Raw genomic sequence first — 18,395 nt, 5'->3', positions numbered from 1 at the left:
TCAGCAGAATGTAGCAGGTTTTGGTTGCCAATACCGAAAGAGAAGGTAACAACAAGAATATAACAATAGCGCATTAAGAAACTCGTCTTCAATCAGACACAATACATATGCAACACACAGCATACATAAAAAATGCATAAACACTTTCTATGCAGAACACTTAAAATAATCAGAATTTTGAAATTCCATAGGACCCTCATATCTTTTCAGCCAAAGCATGGCTGTTGGCTATAACATCGCGGCCAAGTGTGTTAATTTTCAATTTTATGAAATGACAAAGGCCCCGTAAACAACTTTGGCGGTTATCCATTCTTTTCACCAAATTTTTAAATAATCTTTTTTGAGAACAATTTCCGGAGTGGAAATCAACACGTCAAATTTATGTAGTTAAAAATGTAATTATCATTAGAATCGATTGTGGCTTAATCCCCTATAAACACAATAGTTAACTTGACATGCTACAAAAAAGTTTAGCTACAACAGTTTCAGAACCTTGGTCAAAAGATACTGCGGATCTATATTTCCGTAAACATGCTAATGGGTTAGTAGCACAATAGCAAGGACACCGTAGCAAGGTTACGGTAGCCTGGGTACCGGGGCACGAGGGTCATAAGGGAAATGAAAAAGCAGATGAAATGGCCAAACAAGGCTCATCATTGCCATTCATTGGACCGGAACCCTTCTGCGGAGTTGCTAAATTAGTAACAAGAACGGCTACAAGGAAGTGGGTAGCTCACAAGTCTCAGGAATGGTGGAGGAATTCACCAGGACAAAGACAGGCGAAACAGTTCATTACAGAACAGTCGCCAAAATTTACGGCAGACCTAATAAGCAAAAACAGGAAAACAGTCAAGGTCATAGTAGGTCTTCTAACAGGGCACTGTAAGCTGAATAGGCACTTGAAGCTGATAGGATTATCAGATGATGACCTGTGCAGATTCTGTCACCTCGAAGAAGAAACAGAAGAGCACATTTTATGTCAGTGTGACAGTCTGGCAAATGTGCGGTTCTTTGCATTAGGAGAAGAAAATCCACCGGCAAATAGCTACATGGAAGGTACAGTCTCGAAGCTACTAGACTTTATAAAAAGGGTCAGGCTAGAGAATGTTATCTAGGACTAGAGGACCAAAATAGATCTGAAAAAGTAGCAGTGGAATAGGCCGAAAGGCCACCTCTCTTGATCTAATCTAGTAGCACAATAGTTAATTAACTTAAAAACGACAGTGTAAATATAACTAGAAAATATTCAAACATGCCGAATATTTGTAAAATTAATATGTTTTGTTCCAGAAACATACCAGCTACTAACTCAGATACACCTTGTTCTGCTCGAAGAGTTTTAGGGAGCATAGAACGTTCGATTCAAAAAGTAGTGCATGTACTAACACCAAGAAAAATTGAAGATTCTTTCTCTAGTCGTCCAGCTGTTCTAACAAACAAAGTAAGATCAATTATTATTTTTTTTTGTATATGATCACAAAAGTATTTTTTCTAGGAATTATTTAATGTATCGACAACACAATGTAGAGATCCAGAATTTGTAATCGCTGAGCTTACAAAAGCTTTAGAAAAGAAAGGTGTATTTTGTAAACGAAAGGGGTAAGTTGTTTGATTGCATAACTTTACTTAATTGTTTTATCTAGTTATAACCATTATCTTCATCATTATTAGTATGTCTTTAATTTAAAAACGATATGCCATTTTGGTTTTGTCTGTAAACGCTAATCATGTTCTTACGCATGTATTTCAGTGTTTTATAATATTAAACAGCGGGTAAAAATATATTCGGTTATGTGATTTGTATAATTTCATACACGATCCCGAAATAATGTTTTACTAAAATGTTCGTTTAGAATATTTTGTAATTTTTTCAGTATATTCAAAGACTGAAAAATATTTGTCATTCAAAAAAACTTCAATAAGTTCTTTGGTGAAACCTTTTATTTTAATACAGTTAATGTATGTATGTATGTACAGCGTTAATAGGCCTTTTAGGCCCATTGCTGGATGGATAATTTCCATCGTGTTATATTCTTAGCTAACAGTATCCAATCTCTTATTCCCATCTCTCTGACATCTTCCATCACTACATCTCTCCATTTCTTTCTTGGTCTTCCTCTCTTTTTTTGTCCTCAGGTACTCTCCAAGCAATATTCTTGACTAGTCTATTACCTTGCATTCTTTCTAGATGGCCTAGCCATTCTAGTCTACGTTTTTTCACCACTTTTGTTATTGTAGGGTTAGCATACAACTGATACACTTCTGCATTAGTTCGTCTTCTCTATTCTCCCTCTATTACTTTTCCACCAAATATTCTGCGAAGTATCTTTCTTTCCCATGCTTCCAATGTGTTCTGTACGGTTTTGTTCATAGTCCATGTCTCGGCAGCGTATAGCATTGTGGGTCTAATTATAGTTTTGTATACTCTTATTTTTGTATTACGAGATATATCTTTGGCCTTAATTATTTTGCTCATGGCTCCAGCACACCTGTTCCTCTTGGTCAGTCTCAGGTTGATTTCAGTTTCTTCCTTACATGTCTGATCAATAAGAGTACCTAAGTACATATATTCATCCACCTTCTCGAATTCTACAACTGATCCATTCTCCACCTCCAATTTAAAGGATCCCCTGGTGCTTATTCCTTTTTTGCTCGAGATCTCCACGTACTTCGATTTATTAATATTAACTTTCAGTCCCATTTTAGAGCTTTCCCGAATCAGTCTTTTTGTTATATTTGATAGTTCTTTTCCATTTCTTGCAATGAGAACCACATCATCAGCGTATGCTAAGCATTGGTGCTCCTTGTATAAAATAGTTCCGGACCTATTTATCCCACTAATCCTTACAATTTTTTCTAGAACTATATTGAATAGCAATGTAGACAACGGGTCTCCTTGGCGAACACCTTTTTTCACTTCGAATTCTTCTGAGACTGTACCGTTGCATCTCACAGCACAAATGGTTTGTCTAATTGTCATTTTTACCAATCTTATTATTTTTTCTGGTACTTGGAATTCTTTTAGTGTTTCTATTAACTTGTTTCTGTCTATTGTATCGTAGGCAGCTTTGTAATCAATGAAAAGTACTTGTGCTGAAATGTTGTATTCATAGCAATTGATCAGGATTTGTTTTAGCATAAAAATTTGATCGGTTGTTGATCTTCCTTTCCGAAATCCTCCCTGGTATTCTCCTAGCTTCTTCTCTATATATATTTCTAATCGTTTTTTAATTAGCATGGCGAGTACTTTATACATTACTTCTAATAAGGATATTCCTCTATAGTTTGCGCATTCAGTTCTATCTCCCTTTTTGTGTACAGGAATTATAATCGACTTATTCCATTCTTGAGGCATTTCATCGGCATCCCATACTTCTAGTATTAGCTCACCAAGTTTGTTTATTAAGACCTCTCCTCCATATTTTATGTTCTCTGCCACAATGCCGCTCTCCCCGGGACTTTTTTGGTTTTTCATATCTTTTATTATTTCTTCAATTTCTTCCCTTGTGGGCTTTGGTATTTCTTCTATTACTATTTGAGGTCTAGGAACATAACAATTTTCTTCAGTAGTCACTTCGTCATTTAATATCTCTTCTAAAAATTCTTTCCACCTTTCACATATTTGGTCTTCATCCACTATCAGGTTTCCTTGCTTATCTTTTACATTCATCGTTCTTCCCTGGTACACAGTTTTAATGTATTTACTTCTTTATAAAAATTTTTTATTTCATTTTTCTTGTAATTTTTTTCAATGCGCTTAATTTTATTCTCCATATACTTTCGTTTCCGCTCCCTTAGGATTCTCTTTACTTTTTTTCGTTGTACGGCATACCTTTCTAGGTCGTCTTGTTTTTGCGAACGTAAACTTTTTAATCTCAAATCTGATCTTTTTTTTTTAACTCTGTTCTGCATTCTTCATTGAACCAGTGGTTTTTTCTAAATCTTTTTGTCCTTGGTATGTTCTTCGACGTAGCTTCCTTTATATTGTTTGTCATTTTCAAGAACTTTTGTTGTATGTTACTCACAGTAGTACTATCTTGTTTGGCGTAGGTTTCTTGTATATCCTTTTGATAGTCCTGATCTACCTCAAATGTTCGCAGTTTGTCAAAGTTAAATTTACGTTGCACTTTCTTTTTCCGTTTATGGTTTTTAATTCATGCTTCTCTCATATTAATTCTAACCAAAAAATGATCTGGGTCTACGTCAGCCCCTCTGCACGTTTTCGCATTTGTTATTAAATTCGCAAACTTCTCTTGTATTAAGATGTGGTCTATTTGATTAGTTCCATTTGACCCCGGAATTTTCCACGTTCCTTTATATATATTTTTTCTCCTAAAATGGGTACTCATTATCTTCATCCTGTTTTCAATTGCGAATGTGATTAATCTCTGTCCATTATCATTTGTATTCAAATGTTTACTTTCACCCCCTGTTATGTTTTTATATATATCTTCTCTTCCGACCTTTGCATTGGCGTCGCCTATAATAATTTTAGTATCTTGTCTGGGCATTTCTTCACACACTGACTCTAATTCTTCATAGAATTCATCTTTCACTTCTTCTTCTTTTTCTTCTGTTGGAGCATGTATATTTATCAACGATATCATGTTCTTTTTTCCTTTAATTCTAATTGCACACATTCTGTCAGATTTTACTACGAAGTGTTTTACCTGCTCCACGTCTTCATGTACCAGAAAACCCACTCCAAAATTCCTATTATTTCCTCCACTTGTATAAAACGTGTATGGGCCAATCTTTTCGACGTTGTTTCCAGTTAAATGTGTTTCCTGTATTGCTAAGATGTGTATTTTATATTTTTTTAGTTCTTCTATTAGGTTAATTAATGCTCCCTCCTCGTATACTCCTCGAACATTCCATGTCGCAATATTTAGGTATATATTCTTATTTTTTATTTTGCTATTTATGTTCAAACTCATTTTCCTGTTCATCGCTAGGGTCCGTTGGCATAATGGGCCATCTTTTCCTTTTTCCACTACTATATGCCGTTTTTTGGGTCCATATTTCTAGAATTTTCTCGTTTGAAAGTACCATTTCCGGCCCATACCCAACTTATACCATCCACAGTTAGTTTTCTGTACCCTATCTTTACATTTCTACCTTCAGCTCTTAATTCCTTGCTTTTATTTACGATTTCCTTCTTCATGTGTCTTTCTTTTTCGGTCAGGTCATCGTTGATGAAGATCTTTTCTCCAGTAAGAAATCTGAGTTTGCTTTTTTCTTTCATTACCTTAATTTTTTCGCCATAATCCTTCGTTTGTACCAGACGTATATTGTTCTTTAACTTCATTGCAGATTCTATTTCGACATCCTCTTTTAGGTGCTTTTGTATAAAATCTTTTATGTTATTTTTTAAGAGTGTTTCATCTGTTTCGTTTATTGGTAGACCCGTAATTACTATGTTATTTCTTTTCATCTGTTTTTCAATTCTTTCTACTTTGTTTTCAAAATGGGTTAATTTGTTTTTTGTTTCTTCCAATTCTTGATTTATCTTTATATTTTCTTTTTTCAGCGCTATCATCTCTTCTCTATATTCCTTATTTTCATTCCTGATTTCTTTCAGTTCTCCCATCATCTTCTTGAACATGCTTATAACGTCGTCCAAATCCTCTGAATCTTCTTCCTTTGGTTTTCTTTTGCTTGGGGTTCTGGCAGTTTTTTTGCTCTGCAGGAAAGGTGAAGTTGACCCTCTATCTTTTCTCTTCTTGCCTTCTGACGCGATATCATCACTGTCCGTGTACATCATATCTGTTTCTAAGGACCGCGAAGGGAACTAGATTCGCTTCAACCGCTCAGAAATCCAGTTCCTATCAGTCCTCAGTTTGCAGAACTATTTTTAACTTTGGCAACGTCGCAAAACTAACGGCCAGAGTTCCTCCAGTATGACTTTCGAATTGTAAATAACCTTACTTTTATCACTTCAAACACTAGTTTTTACCTAAAGCGAGTTTTTTTTTTCAGAAATTTCTCACTGGTATTACGCAGCCTTTTTAAATTCACATAATGTAAGCAAACCGTAAATTATTTTTCGCTACTAATCGCAATATTTGGGATGTTAGTAGGAGAAAAATATATTTACTTTTATCTGCTTAGTACACCGTTGCCGTCCTCAAAATACAGTTAATACTGCGGCTTATTATGTTTAATATTTATATTATTTGTGTTTCACTTTTACAATAGTTCACAAATAAACATTCAGAAATCTCCTGTGAAATCACCAATAAGCGAAATACAAATACAATTTTGAAAACAATAGAGGACACAGATCTAGGATAGGCTATATTCTATCGAATAGAGAGTTACACCCCTCTCAAATTTTAGAGATAAAAACACTAACAGCAGAAATAGGAAGCGATAATAAATTGGTATTGTGCAAAATCCGAATGAAAACACATATATGTGATAAAAAAAACACCAGAATACACCACAAAGATAAAAGTCGAAAGCTTACAGGATGACTCCGCAAGATATTCCAAAAAAGAATAACATAAAAAAGCAGAACCACATATATCACAGGAACTGATGGAGTCGAAGAAAACTGGGCAAAAATTAATTGGGTCTAATATGTTAGCCTTGGCCAAGCAAGTTCTTGGTGAAAGAAATATAAATAAAAATAAATCGTTCACAAGGCGAACAACTCCATGGTTTTGTACAAAAGTGAAGAAAAATGTAAATGAAAGAAAAAAGCTTACCTGAAATATATGTCAATAAAAACACAAGAAGCATACCATAATTACAATACAATAAGAAACGAAACACTTGCACTGGTAAGAAAAATAATAAATGATCACTGGGAATGCTCTTCGAACGAAATGGAACATGATTTTTATGGTCTGCAAAAGGATATATGGCGCTTATAAGAGGTCAAAGAACAGAGATAAACAAGAGGAAGAACAAACGACGCTAGAACCGGAAACACTAGAAATTACCACAAATGAAACAATTGGCAATATTAATTAACAAAATTAGAAAACATAATAATATACCGGAAGAATGAAGAACGAGCGAACTACTTCTACTATTCAAAAAAGGAGATAAAAACAGCCCTAAAACTACAGAGGTGTAAACTTGTTAAATACTACCCTAAAACTTGCAACTAAAATTTTACAGAAACTAATGAATCAGAGGATAAGTTTAGCAGATGAACAACACGGTTTTCGTACTAGAACATATACAGGTGCAATATTCGTCATAAAGTAATTTGCCGAGAAATCACTAGAGTATAATATACCAACATTTCTGTGTCTAATTGACATAAATAAAGCATTTAACAGAGTAAGAGTCAAAGATGAAATCCATCTTCTGTATAATAGAGAAGTTCCCCTAAATATCATAAAAACTATTGAAAACATCTACCAAAACAACAAACTTACAGAACCTATAGAAATAGGCAGCGGAATAAGACAAGGGGACTCATTGATCCCCATGCTCTTCAATTAATTCATGGATGAAATCATCAAAAGCGTTATCAAAGAAAGAAATTACATAATGGGAAATAAAGAAATAAAAATACTCTGTTACGCAGACGACGCAATATTGATAGCCCAAGATGAAGATAGTCTGCAAAGACTGGTCCACAGATTTAACATAAGAGCAAAAGAATTTAATATGACAATCTCATCTCAGAAAACTAAAACAATAGTAGTCAGCAAAGAACCAACCAGATGTAAAATAGAAATTGATGGCATCAGTATTGAACAAGTAATGGAAATAAAATACCTGGGAATTACACTGTCCAGCTATGGAGACCTAGACAAAGAAGTGAGAGATCAAGGACAAAAAGCAAATAGACTGTTAAGATGCCTTAATAACACTATATGGCGAAACATACACATGAACACTGAGATGAAGTCAAAATGTATAAAGCTAGTGTAAGACCAATAATGACGTATGCCTCAGAAACAAGATCCGATACGGCCAGAACACAAAAGGCTACTGTTTACGTAGTTTGTTTTTGATTCTAGGGTCAGGACTATATGCAGAATGGCTCAATAAATCGATGTTTTGTAGCTTCAAATACTCAGACGTTAGATGCAATAGTATGCGACGATTCCGGTTGTTTTTGCTTTTATTAATCACTTATGCCAAACAAATGGTTGTATTCCGTTCAGCATAGACGGTTCCACCATTCTCAAATGAAATTTGTCATTTGTTTGCCAACCCTGTAATATTTAAAGCCAATTTTTGACTTTGGCTCGTCTTAAAACATCCACACAGCTGCTTGGTTTTTCACCGCCAGGCACGATGTTATACGTCAAATTTAAGCTGCTCTCATTTAATCATTTGAGTGTAGCGTTGCACCAATCGATTCGTGCCTTCCTGTGGGTAGCTTTCAAAATATGAGGATTTCAACGAGTGCACATCTCTCACTATCAAACGTTTGTGTTTGACTCACACCTATGCTCAATGATGCACGAATATTATAATTGGTAACATGTTGATCTGCTTCAATCATGCTGCGGGGCATGATTTGCAAAATGTTTCTCGGGATAACAGCTGTGGCCTTCACGGAATTTATCACTGAGGCTGGTGCAACCAAGCCTGAATTATTCAAACCATCTGTTGACAGTTTATATGTCTGGTGTTTTATTACAAAAACTTGTTTATTTAGGCCAACTTTAAAATCTCATAAAATCATTACACGAAAATTTGCACGGGAGATTGCCATTTTTCACGAAATTTATTGTTTTGAAAATTTCTAAAATTATATTTACGAAATTGATACCTTTCGCTAGATGGCTCTGTGAAAACTGTTCTCCTCGGGCTGTACACCCCTCGTATAATTAAACACCAAACAATTGTCTTTTCACGCATGGACGGCAAATGATAGAAACTTTATATATCAGTATTACAAAGTTTTGTGTAATTAAATCTAAAATTAAATCTACAATAGGTATTGTGAATAAGCAATTATTTATCAAGGAATTTAGGCTTTCGCGGTCTGTGTTTTGTAAAGGTACATTATTAATGAGGTTTATTGGCAATTTTTTTGAATAGTTTGTTTCTGATGTTTCCTCGGCAACTATGGCAGATATTATCAAAGACGATTCGGGTAGTACCTCCCGGAATCTGTCGGTTGGTCCAAATCGGTAATGAGAGTTTTTGTTCATAGTGTTGAGTCAGCAGATTACATTCTGTTTGGATACAGACCCTTTTATTTACGATAAAAATTAATCGGGTGGTTTTGAATTTTGATAATATTGTTGAACATTTGTGGATAGTTGTGTAATGATATATTCAGCACCTATATTTCTCCGAATAAAATTCGGTGGATAGTGTTTATACTGCGTTTTGTTGTTCCAATATACACTGCTACTTTCTTGTCTATCGTGATCATTGATTTGAAGATGGACTTTACGTCATTTTTTGCTGAGAGATTCGATCTATATTATTTTTAATATACGGTAAGAAAGCCGTAATTTTGGGTTCTCATTATTGATTTATATGGTAGTTAAATCGTTTTGAACGTATTTTTTTCTACTTCTCTGGAGACCGTCTTTTTAAACAGTCGTTATGTGGCCAATTGACATGTCTTTCTTCAAGTAATATACAAGTTATTAGACGACAGATCTGCTATATACAAGCTATCTGCTAAAACCGATGGATCTTTTTATTTGACCCTGGTGTACCTAGTACTCTTGTATCACATTGAACCTTCTCATAAGTTATGGCGAAGTTATCTTTTTATGCTGGAGGTTCGCCTATAGGATTCTGATTGGGAGCGATAAAAGAAAGACACACAGGACAGAGACAGAGTGTGTGACCGGGGTCGCTTCTGTACTCGTTCATGTCTTAATATTGTTCTGAAGCTATTTTCTTGTGGCATTTTAAATTAATTACTATTTAAATGGGAATAAGCCACAATTAAAGGTTAAAATACGTTTATTGACGTTTCAATTTCCACTTCGGAAATCGTTCTCAAAATACAAACATTAGTAAATTAAACAAATTTTGTTTTTTGTTACTTAGTGAAAAATTCTTCTAATAATTTAATTTTATCTGACTCATCTATATTGACAATTCAGACATACCTTATACATTTTAAAGTAGACGACTTTAAAATGATATTGCCAATATTGTTGAGTTACGTTCCTGGGACGACTTTACTTATAAGATAGTTCATTCGATTACATGAAATCAACTTTAACTTGAGAATATCCGTCAGAAAAGATCATAACATGTAATTCGTCTTTAAAAAGACAAATACATGCCATGATGACAGTAAAATTCTCCTGTTAGTGATCCATTGTAAATTATGAGGGAAAAACCAGGAAAAAAATACCTCATAATACTATCCCGACATGGTAAGTATTTGATCGTGCATTTTGTTTACCTTCAATAAACACCAAATTCCGATTTTATATGTTTATTTAAAAAACATAAATGATGTATTCTCTATATGTTACTGACTTACCAATACTGGTATTTTCCTTTTAATAACTTCCTCTTTCAATATGGGTAACCAGATCCTACTAAATTCTGCCGAGGAACTCGCGACACAATTGGTCTCATTTAGCATAATTAGAGCCGCTTCTTTGATTTTTCTCTTTTTACCATCCGTTTCTTTTAGGACTATATTTGAATCATTCCATTGAACCCTATGTTCATTATCCCATGCGTGTTTACAGATTTGAGATCTATCAAATTCTCTATTTTTAATATAGGATTGATGTTCACTTATTCTAACATTTAATGGTCTTGATGTTTCACCTAAATAAAACTGATCGCATTCACAAGGTATTTTATAAATGCAATTCTTTGTCCTTTCTTGTTCATTGTTAGGTTTGGTTTTGGACAAAATAGATCTCAACGTGTTTGTTGTTTTGAATGTTGTTGAAATGTTGAATTTATTTCCTATCCTTTTAAGCTTTTCAGATAATCCTTTTATGTATGGTATTGTTATTTTCCTCGTATTATTCCTTGCATATGCTGTAGGATCTCGTTCTAAGTTGTTTTGTTCTATTCGATCGATTGTTGAAAATTCCTTATTTATAAACGATAAAGGATAATCATTTTTTAATAAAACAGATGTTAACAAATGATTTTCCTCCAAGAACGAATTTTCGTTAGAACAAGTAATTTTGGCTCTATCGTATAAGGATTTAATAATTCCCTTTTTAATATTAATATTGTGATTTGATTTGAAATTTAAATATCTGTTGGTGTGTGTTGGTTTTCTATACACCTGAGTTTCGTATCCAGTATCGTTCTTAGAGATTAAAACATCCAGAAAAGGTAATGTGTTATTATATTCCTTGTCCATGGTAAATGTTATTGTCTCTTCTTTATCGTTTATATCATTTAGGAATGTGTCCAACAACTCTGATCCATGAGGCCATATTGAGAATATATTATATATGGATATTCTCAAGTTAAAGTTGATTTCATGTAATCGAATGAACTATCTTATAAGTAAAGTCGTCCCAGGAACGTAACTCAACAATATTGGCAATATCATTTTAAAGTCGTCTACTTTAAAATGTATAAGGTATGTCTGAATTGTCAATATAGATGAGTCAGATAAAATTAAATTACTAGAAGAATTTTTCACTAAGTAACAAAAAACAAAATTTGTTTAATTTACTAATGTTTGTATTTTGAGAACGATTTCCGAAGTGGAAATTGAAACGTCAATAAACGTATTTTAACCTTTAATTGTGGCTTATTCCCATTTAAATAGTAATCGTTCATGTCTATATTATGCAACCGCAGTAGTCTCAGCTTAAACCTCACTGTATGAGCAGCTAGTTGTCGTGCGGTAGTCTGGTGATTTGCCGATTGAGGTATGGTGTATGTATATTTTTTTTGCGTGTATATCTTGTAAGTTTGTATACCATGTTCAATAAACAAATCTGAAGTTAATGACATGGTTGCTCCTATGCATCATGTGGGTCTTTATTGGGTTATATAAATAAATTTTATTAACGAAGACATGTACACGTTGTTTTTGTTAATATAACGTATTCTCTTGTACTAATTAATCACGTACAATAAACTGAAAGAGATATAATCCAAAATCTATAAAATATAAATAGCTTATAAATGTTGGAAATATGTATAAATGTTTAGATGAAAATATATAAAAGTATAACTAAAATTAAAATCAGAATATATCGATTAAAGTATAAAATACAAATTTTAACTTTAAACTAACTCAAAATAATAGTCCGAAATGTCAACACAATTAAGAAGGAGCCAGTGGTTTAACTAGTATCTTGAAAACATCCACCTGTACCGAAAATATGATTAGCACATAATATTACCAGCCATACTCTCTTTAATGACTGTGAGAGATGAGACCTAAGTATTTCCTCACACACTATAGTAGCCTAAAACTAATTCCGTGGGTAAGATATAGGTGGTATAAAATGCCTCCGAAATCCCCAAACTACCATCCTCTACCTTTGCGTTTAGTGCACCACCGAGGATGTGTATGTTTAAGTCCAACTTATATGGCTATATGATACTTGATACTTGATACTTGAATCTGTCCATTTCATCGGCAACAGAAATCTTTCTACAGTGCTCTAAGGAGAGAGTTATGTGGCACAAAGTCGAAAGCCTTCGATATATTATTGAACTTTGCTCTCCTAAACCTGCACGACCTGATGTAGTGATCTAATATTCTTCAGTTCACCCCTTGCAGTTTGGACAAGGGATGATAGGAAGTTTAGTTCCGTTTTACTTAATCAGTATTGTGTTGAAAAAGATATTGAGGTATGTGGGCTGAAGTGACATTATAATTCAAATCAACACATAATTTTAGTATGTTATAGATCTCCTAAAGGGAAATTTGATGTATTTTATGAAAATCCTAATTTTAAATTCAAATTTTAAACCAAATCAATTCATATTTTTAATAGGCGATTTTAATGTAAATTCTATGACACTAAATAATTCACACAGATTTTCTGGTCTTCTATCATCTTATGGTACACCTTTACACCTACAAGGTCGACTTCCACATTTGGAAATATTTTAGAACAGGTATATACAAATTGTGATGATTGTATAAGTACTGTAAATGTAAATACTGAATCGAATCACGATATATTCCTTTTGAGGTTAAAAATTTATTAATCTAACTATGACATCAGTTCGAAATATTTTCAGAGTAACACATAAAGGTGCTATAAATGCATTCAACAATCTCTTGAGTAAAGAAACATGGCAAGATGTTTATCATGCAACTGATGTTGAGAGTAAATATAATGCTTTTCTTGATAAATTACAGTTCTATTTCAATATTAATTGTCCTATTATAAAAACCAAACATTACCAACAAAAAAACATAGGTCACACAAGAAGTATCACACAAAAATATCAGCACAAAGTTCTTGTTGAGACCACAAAGGGTCAGTTTTATTTTAACAAAATCTCTGAATCCATTAACAAAAACAAAACCACATGGGCTGTTATAAATGAACTTAATGAAAAACAAAAAACTCACAAAAATATCAGTCTAAACATCGATGATACTAGGATTACAAATTCAGACATAATATCAAAAATATTTAATGATTACTTTATAGATCCATCAGAAGATATAATTAGTAAAATAATTAAACCAAATTTTAAGTTTCAGCATTCCAACGATTTTGTTCAAAATAGTTTGTTCCTATCTTATATAACAGAGGAAGATATCTGAGATATAATAAAATATAAAATTAAAAACAAAGCATCGTGTGGTTTTGATGAAATATCAGGTATAGTAATTAAGAAAATTGCGTCTCAGATTTTGACACCACTTGCTCACATTATAAATGCTTCTTTCAATACTGGTGTTTTTCCAAGTATGCTGAAAACTTCTGTCATTTCACCGGTATTAAAATAAGGTGATCCTGAATTAATGTCAAATTTTCAACCATTGTCTGTTCCATCTGTGGTATCTAAGATTATTGAATATGCAATACTAAAACAAGTTTTATCATTTTTAGATATCAATCAAATTATCGCAAAGTATCAACATGGATTTCGAAATAAATTTTCTACTTCCACCGCCATTACAGTTTCTATGAGGAAGTTTGAATCTCAATTGAAAACAGTGAAAATCCAACTACCATTTTTTGTGACCTCAGTCGTGCTTTTGATTGTGTGGAACACGATGTACTCCTCGATAGATTGTACATATATGGTGTTAGGGGAGTTGCCCATATTGGGTTTGCTTCCTATCTGAAATACCGGCACCAAATAGTTAAAATGAAAAATAACTTCAAAATTTCAATGTCTGGTCTGATTGTTAATAAGAATGAAGTACCAGGGGGCATATTGGGGCTGATATGATTTATTTTGTATATTAAGGAACTACCATATGTAATGTCTGATGCATTTATATCAGTTTATGCGGATGACTCGACAATGCTATATCGCGATAAAGAAAAATTTTTTACAAGATCAAATAACAAACTCTCTGAAGACCTTCTCTGATTGGTTCAGTAATTAGTCGCTCCTGTTAAATGTTCACAAAACTAATTTTGTATCATTTACATCCCGAGCAATTTCTACTAAACCTGATCTAAGTATTTCCATCAATGGTGAGGGTATTTCGAATTGTAATGATGTGAAGTTTTTAGGAGTGACTTTCAACTCTCACTGTTGTGTGTAAAAAACTCTTCTAAATGTTATCAATTAAGAAATTTGGGTAGAATACTTTGGTTAAACACAGACAGGGAGGTTTGCGCCGCGTCTGCGCCTCGTCGACTGCCGCGCGGTTTAAAACACATTAGGCGGTGTAACAGTGGCAGTAGTTTTGCCATTGTATTCGGTGTTGTCAAATTTAGTCAAGTTTTGGATGTAGAATGGTATAATGATGTCTCTAGAATCATCTAGTGAAAGTGACGACGATTTGTTTTTCCTAATAAGTGCAAGTTTACTTCATATTAGATCAAAGAAGAAGAAGAAACGCAGGTATTGGATACATCCCATAGTAAATGAACGAAAAAATAAAGGAATGTTTTACACGTTAGTTAAAGAAATTAAAGATGACCCAGAAAATTTTTTTAATTTTATCCGAATGTAAAGCAATCTTTTCAATAGCTATTAGAAATGATTAAAGAGCCATGTTCAAGAAATACCACTCATATGAGAGAAAGCATATCACCAGAAGAAAAACTAATAATAACACTAAGGTAAGTTAACTACGTAGTTGTCACATACTTTTTAAGTATGTTAAAAATATATTTGTAATTTTAACTCGTTGACTGCGAATGTTTTGTGATTTTTATTATGTATGCATTATTAATGTGTTTTGTTTATTTAGTTTTTAATAATGTTTCTTCAGTTTGTTGGTTTTTTTTAAATACAAAAAAATATAGGAAAAATACATTTTATAAAATAAATTTTTCTTATATTTTTTGAATATATTGTATTTAATTGATAGCCGAGTGCCTACAGTAACATATATTTCAATCTAACTTATACAGGTGTTATTCAATATTTGCTTATTAGCGATATTTGCTCGATATCTATAGCTTCCATAATATATACAAAATTTGGCAAACACTCACAAAAGCAACCAAATAAAACCGCTGCAAAACAGTCACACGTCAAACCGCCCTGTCTGTGTTTAACCTAACTGTCTGGGGTGGCTCTCCTAGTATAAAGGACGTTTTCAAGGCCCAAAAGCGTATTGTGAGATGTATGGTAGGTGTTCCGTATGGTTGGTCTTGTAAAAGCCTATTTAGGGATTTAAATATATTAACAATGTATGGAATTTACATTTTGGAATTATTGATACTAATTCATAAGAATGAAAGAATTTTCTGATGTAACAGTAATATTCACTCACACACCAGAAGAAATAAGAGACAGTTTGTAATAGCCTATCGACAGTTAGAAATAAGTAGAAAGTTATCTACTGTCTGTGGTTTACTACTGTATAATCAAATTTCTCAAAAATTTAAAAACATTTAATACAATTACAGCTTTTAAAAACCAAGTTAAAGAATACCTAGTGACAATGTGTCCTTATAAATTAGGTGATTACTACAAGAGTGTATCAGTGAATGTCCAAACTGCAACATAGCCACATTTAATATTATTTTAATTATATTATGCTGTCTTTATTGTACGCTTTATATGTATTTTAATGTTTTACATATTTGTAATGCATTGTTTCATTTTTTGTAATGTTTTATATTTATAATTTTGTAATTTTGACTTGCTATAAACCTTGTAACTTATAGTCAAAATATCTATCTATCTATCTAACGTTCCATCGATTTTAATGAAACCTCGTTGATTTAGTTTGAGCGAAATAACGTTCCTCAGTCTGTAGGGACGGTAGATACCAGCTACTCGCCTCTCCACTCTTATATATAAGTTGTAACAATTTATTATTTCCTGAAAGGGGGGACTGAACAATTACTGGGCTTGGAGATACGGTAAGCAAATAAATTGAAACGTGAACGGCTACTCGTGCTGTGGTTGGAGAGCTGAGTCGTGGATAAGGATTCCTTTATTTGGGGAGGATTGGGAGGACTAACTACATACAAAAAATAAATAAAAAAAATACTTACAGGAATGTCATGGGCAACACTACACAAGAATATTCCTAAACTATTTAAAATACGACGCGTTTTAAAAAAATCCTCTTGGTACTTGGAAAGAAAGGTTTTGTCTCTTAAAAAATTTGAAGGGTGAATATCTTTTTATAAGAAATAATTTTAAACTAGTATTTTAAAGAGAAACTTTACATATTTATTTTTATTTCACATAAACAGTTATTACAAATAAAAATATCCAAATTTATCAACAAACCTTGCATTAAGTTTAACTTTCTAACAAAACAGAATTTAACCAATGTTTATTATTTATCAACAATTATTACACTGAACCTTCGAATAAAACAGACTTTAAAATTTTGGTTATGTATCAAATGGCAGAATTATACTGACTATCATGTCGAAATGAAATACCAACTTTATTTAAAAGAAAACTAAAATATGACAATTAGCTGATCCATAATACTTTTATTTATTCATAAACCTTTAAACTGAAATGAGAGCCAATCTTAATATATTAAAGATAAATGTTTATTTAGACAAATTTAATAAAATTACTTTCCTAAGACGCAAATAGACACTACGCAGTTAATATTTTCTTTAGATGTCTTGCATACACTTGGGTAAATAAAACTTCAGATTATTGTTACGTATCAGTCAGGGGTAAAAATTCTTATACATTTTTATATATTTAAATATTCGATACTTAAGGAAAAAGATCATTCCACAAAGTGTAGTCGAAAATGATTTAATGAACACACTCTTCATCATCATTATTGGGGGCAACATCGCCAGGATTGTACCAGTCGTGGTTTTCACCCTTTTGACTTCACTGTCATCCGTGCAGAAACAGACCATGAGGCCTTTGCCAAATCGTTCTCCATCATCAAGCTAGGGTGATTTCAGAATACTTCCAAAAACACGTGTAAAAAAAATTCTTATACATCTTTATACAGTGAACGTAAATTATGGAATATTATCATTATTTCGAGAATCGTCGAGTTTTGAGGGAAATCCCGAAACAGGTCGATTTTTGTTATAAAATACCCATCTTATAACGTACATGGAATAGGGATGATGTCGTAGTGGCATAACCGTTAATTTTTTTAAATAGAAATTGGTATAATGCGACACCTCATTTGAAAGAGAATTTAATTCTCTATTGAACGACATTCCATTTTTAACTAAAATATTTTTTTAATGGTACAAAAACAAATTTTTTTTAATTTAAATTCATCTAAATTACAACTAATGATTTATTTCATAATGTACTTTAAAGTAACCAAATTATACATAACAATTATTTTAAACTAAATGTTCGAAATGCCATCCATGCATTAAGAACATATGATACGGGCATAACTTTATTAAAGCATATAATGACATATTGGAAGATTAAAATTCACCTTCAAACACCTGGCGAAAACAATATCGAAACTGAAGATATCCCAATTTTCCAAGGAGATTTCCAATTCCAAGGGGATTTTTTGAGTTCACTGTGGTTCTGTCTAGCGATGAAGCCACTATCTCAGTTTCTGAACCCCAATGGCTCAGATTTTAAGATCAAAAATAGCAATACTGTTGTGGTGAAGCTTAATCATCTGTTGTATATTGAAATGAATGGCTTTCACTCAAAACAACTGGGATAATATGCTAAAAACTTTCTTGAATCATATCAGTGTGCACTTTGGATTAGACATGTGCCGTATCTGAACGCTTCTGAACCCCAATGGCTCAGATTTTAAGATCAAAAATAGCAATACTGTTGTGGTGAAGCTTAATCATCTGTTGTATATTGAAATGAATGGCTTTCACTCAAAACAACTGGGATAATATGCTAAAAACTTTCTTGAATGATATCAGTGTGCACTTTGG

At 32.8% G+C, this 18,395-nt stretch overlaps 1 protein-coding gene across 2 annotated transcripts in view; it reads left to right on the top strand.

The window, feature by feature from the left end:
• The window catches only part of LOC140443477 (maternal embryonic leucine zipper kinase-like), a 376,616-nt gene that overhangs the window by 267,436 nt on the left and 90,785 nt on the right, over nucleotides 1–18,395 (top strand). Inside the window, exons 7-8 of one of the 2 annotated variants that reach the window (XM_072534777.1) lie at nucleotides 1,291–1,441; nucleotides 1,496–1,599. The exons of the other annotated variant lie outside the window; for it this stretch is intronic. Of the exons in view, the coding sequence (XP_072390878.1) occupies nucleotides 1,291–1,441; nucleotides 1,496–1,599 (255 nt within the window). The remainder of the gene's footprint in view (nucleotides 1–1,290; nucleotides 1,442–1,495; nucleotides 1,600–18,395) is intronic. 2 annotated transcript variants of the gene reach the window in all.

This window comes from Diabrotica undecimpunctata, chromosome 6 (assembly GCF_040954645.1).
Source record: "Diabrotica undecimpunctata isolate CICGRU chromosome 6, icDiaUnde3, whole genome shotgun sequence".
NCBI lineage: Eukaryota > Metazoa > Arthropoda > Insecta > Coleoptera > Chrysomelidae > Diabrotica > Diabrotica undecimpunctata.
The sequence above is the reverse complement of the archived record's forward strand: the minus strand, read 5'-3'. Positions and strand labels throughout refer to the sequence as shown.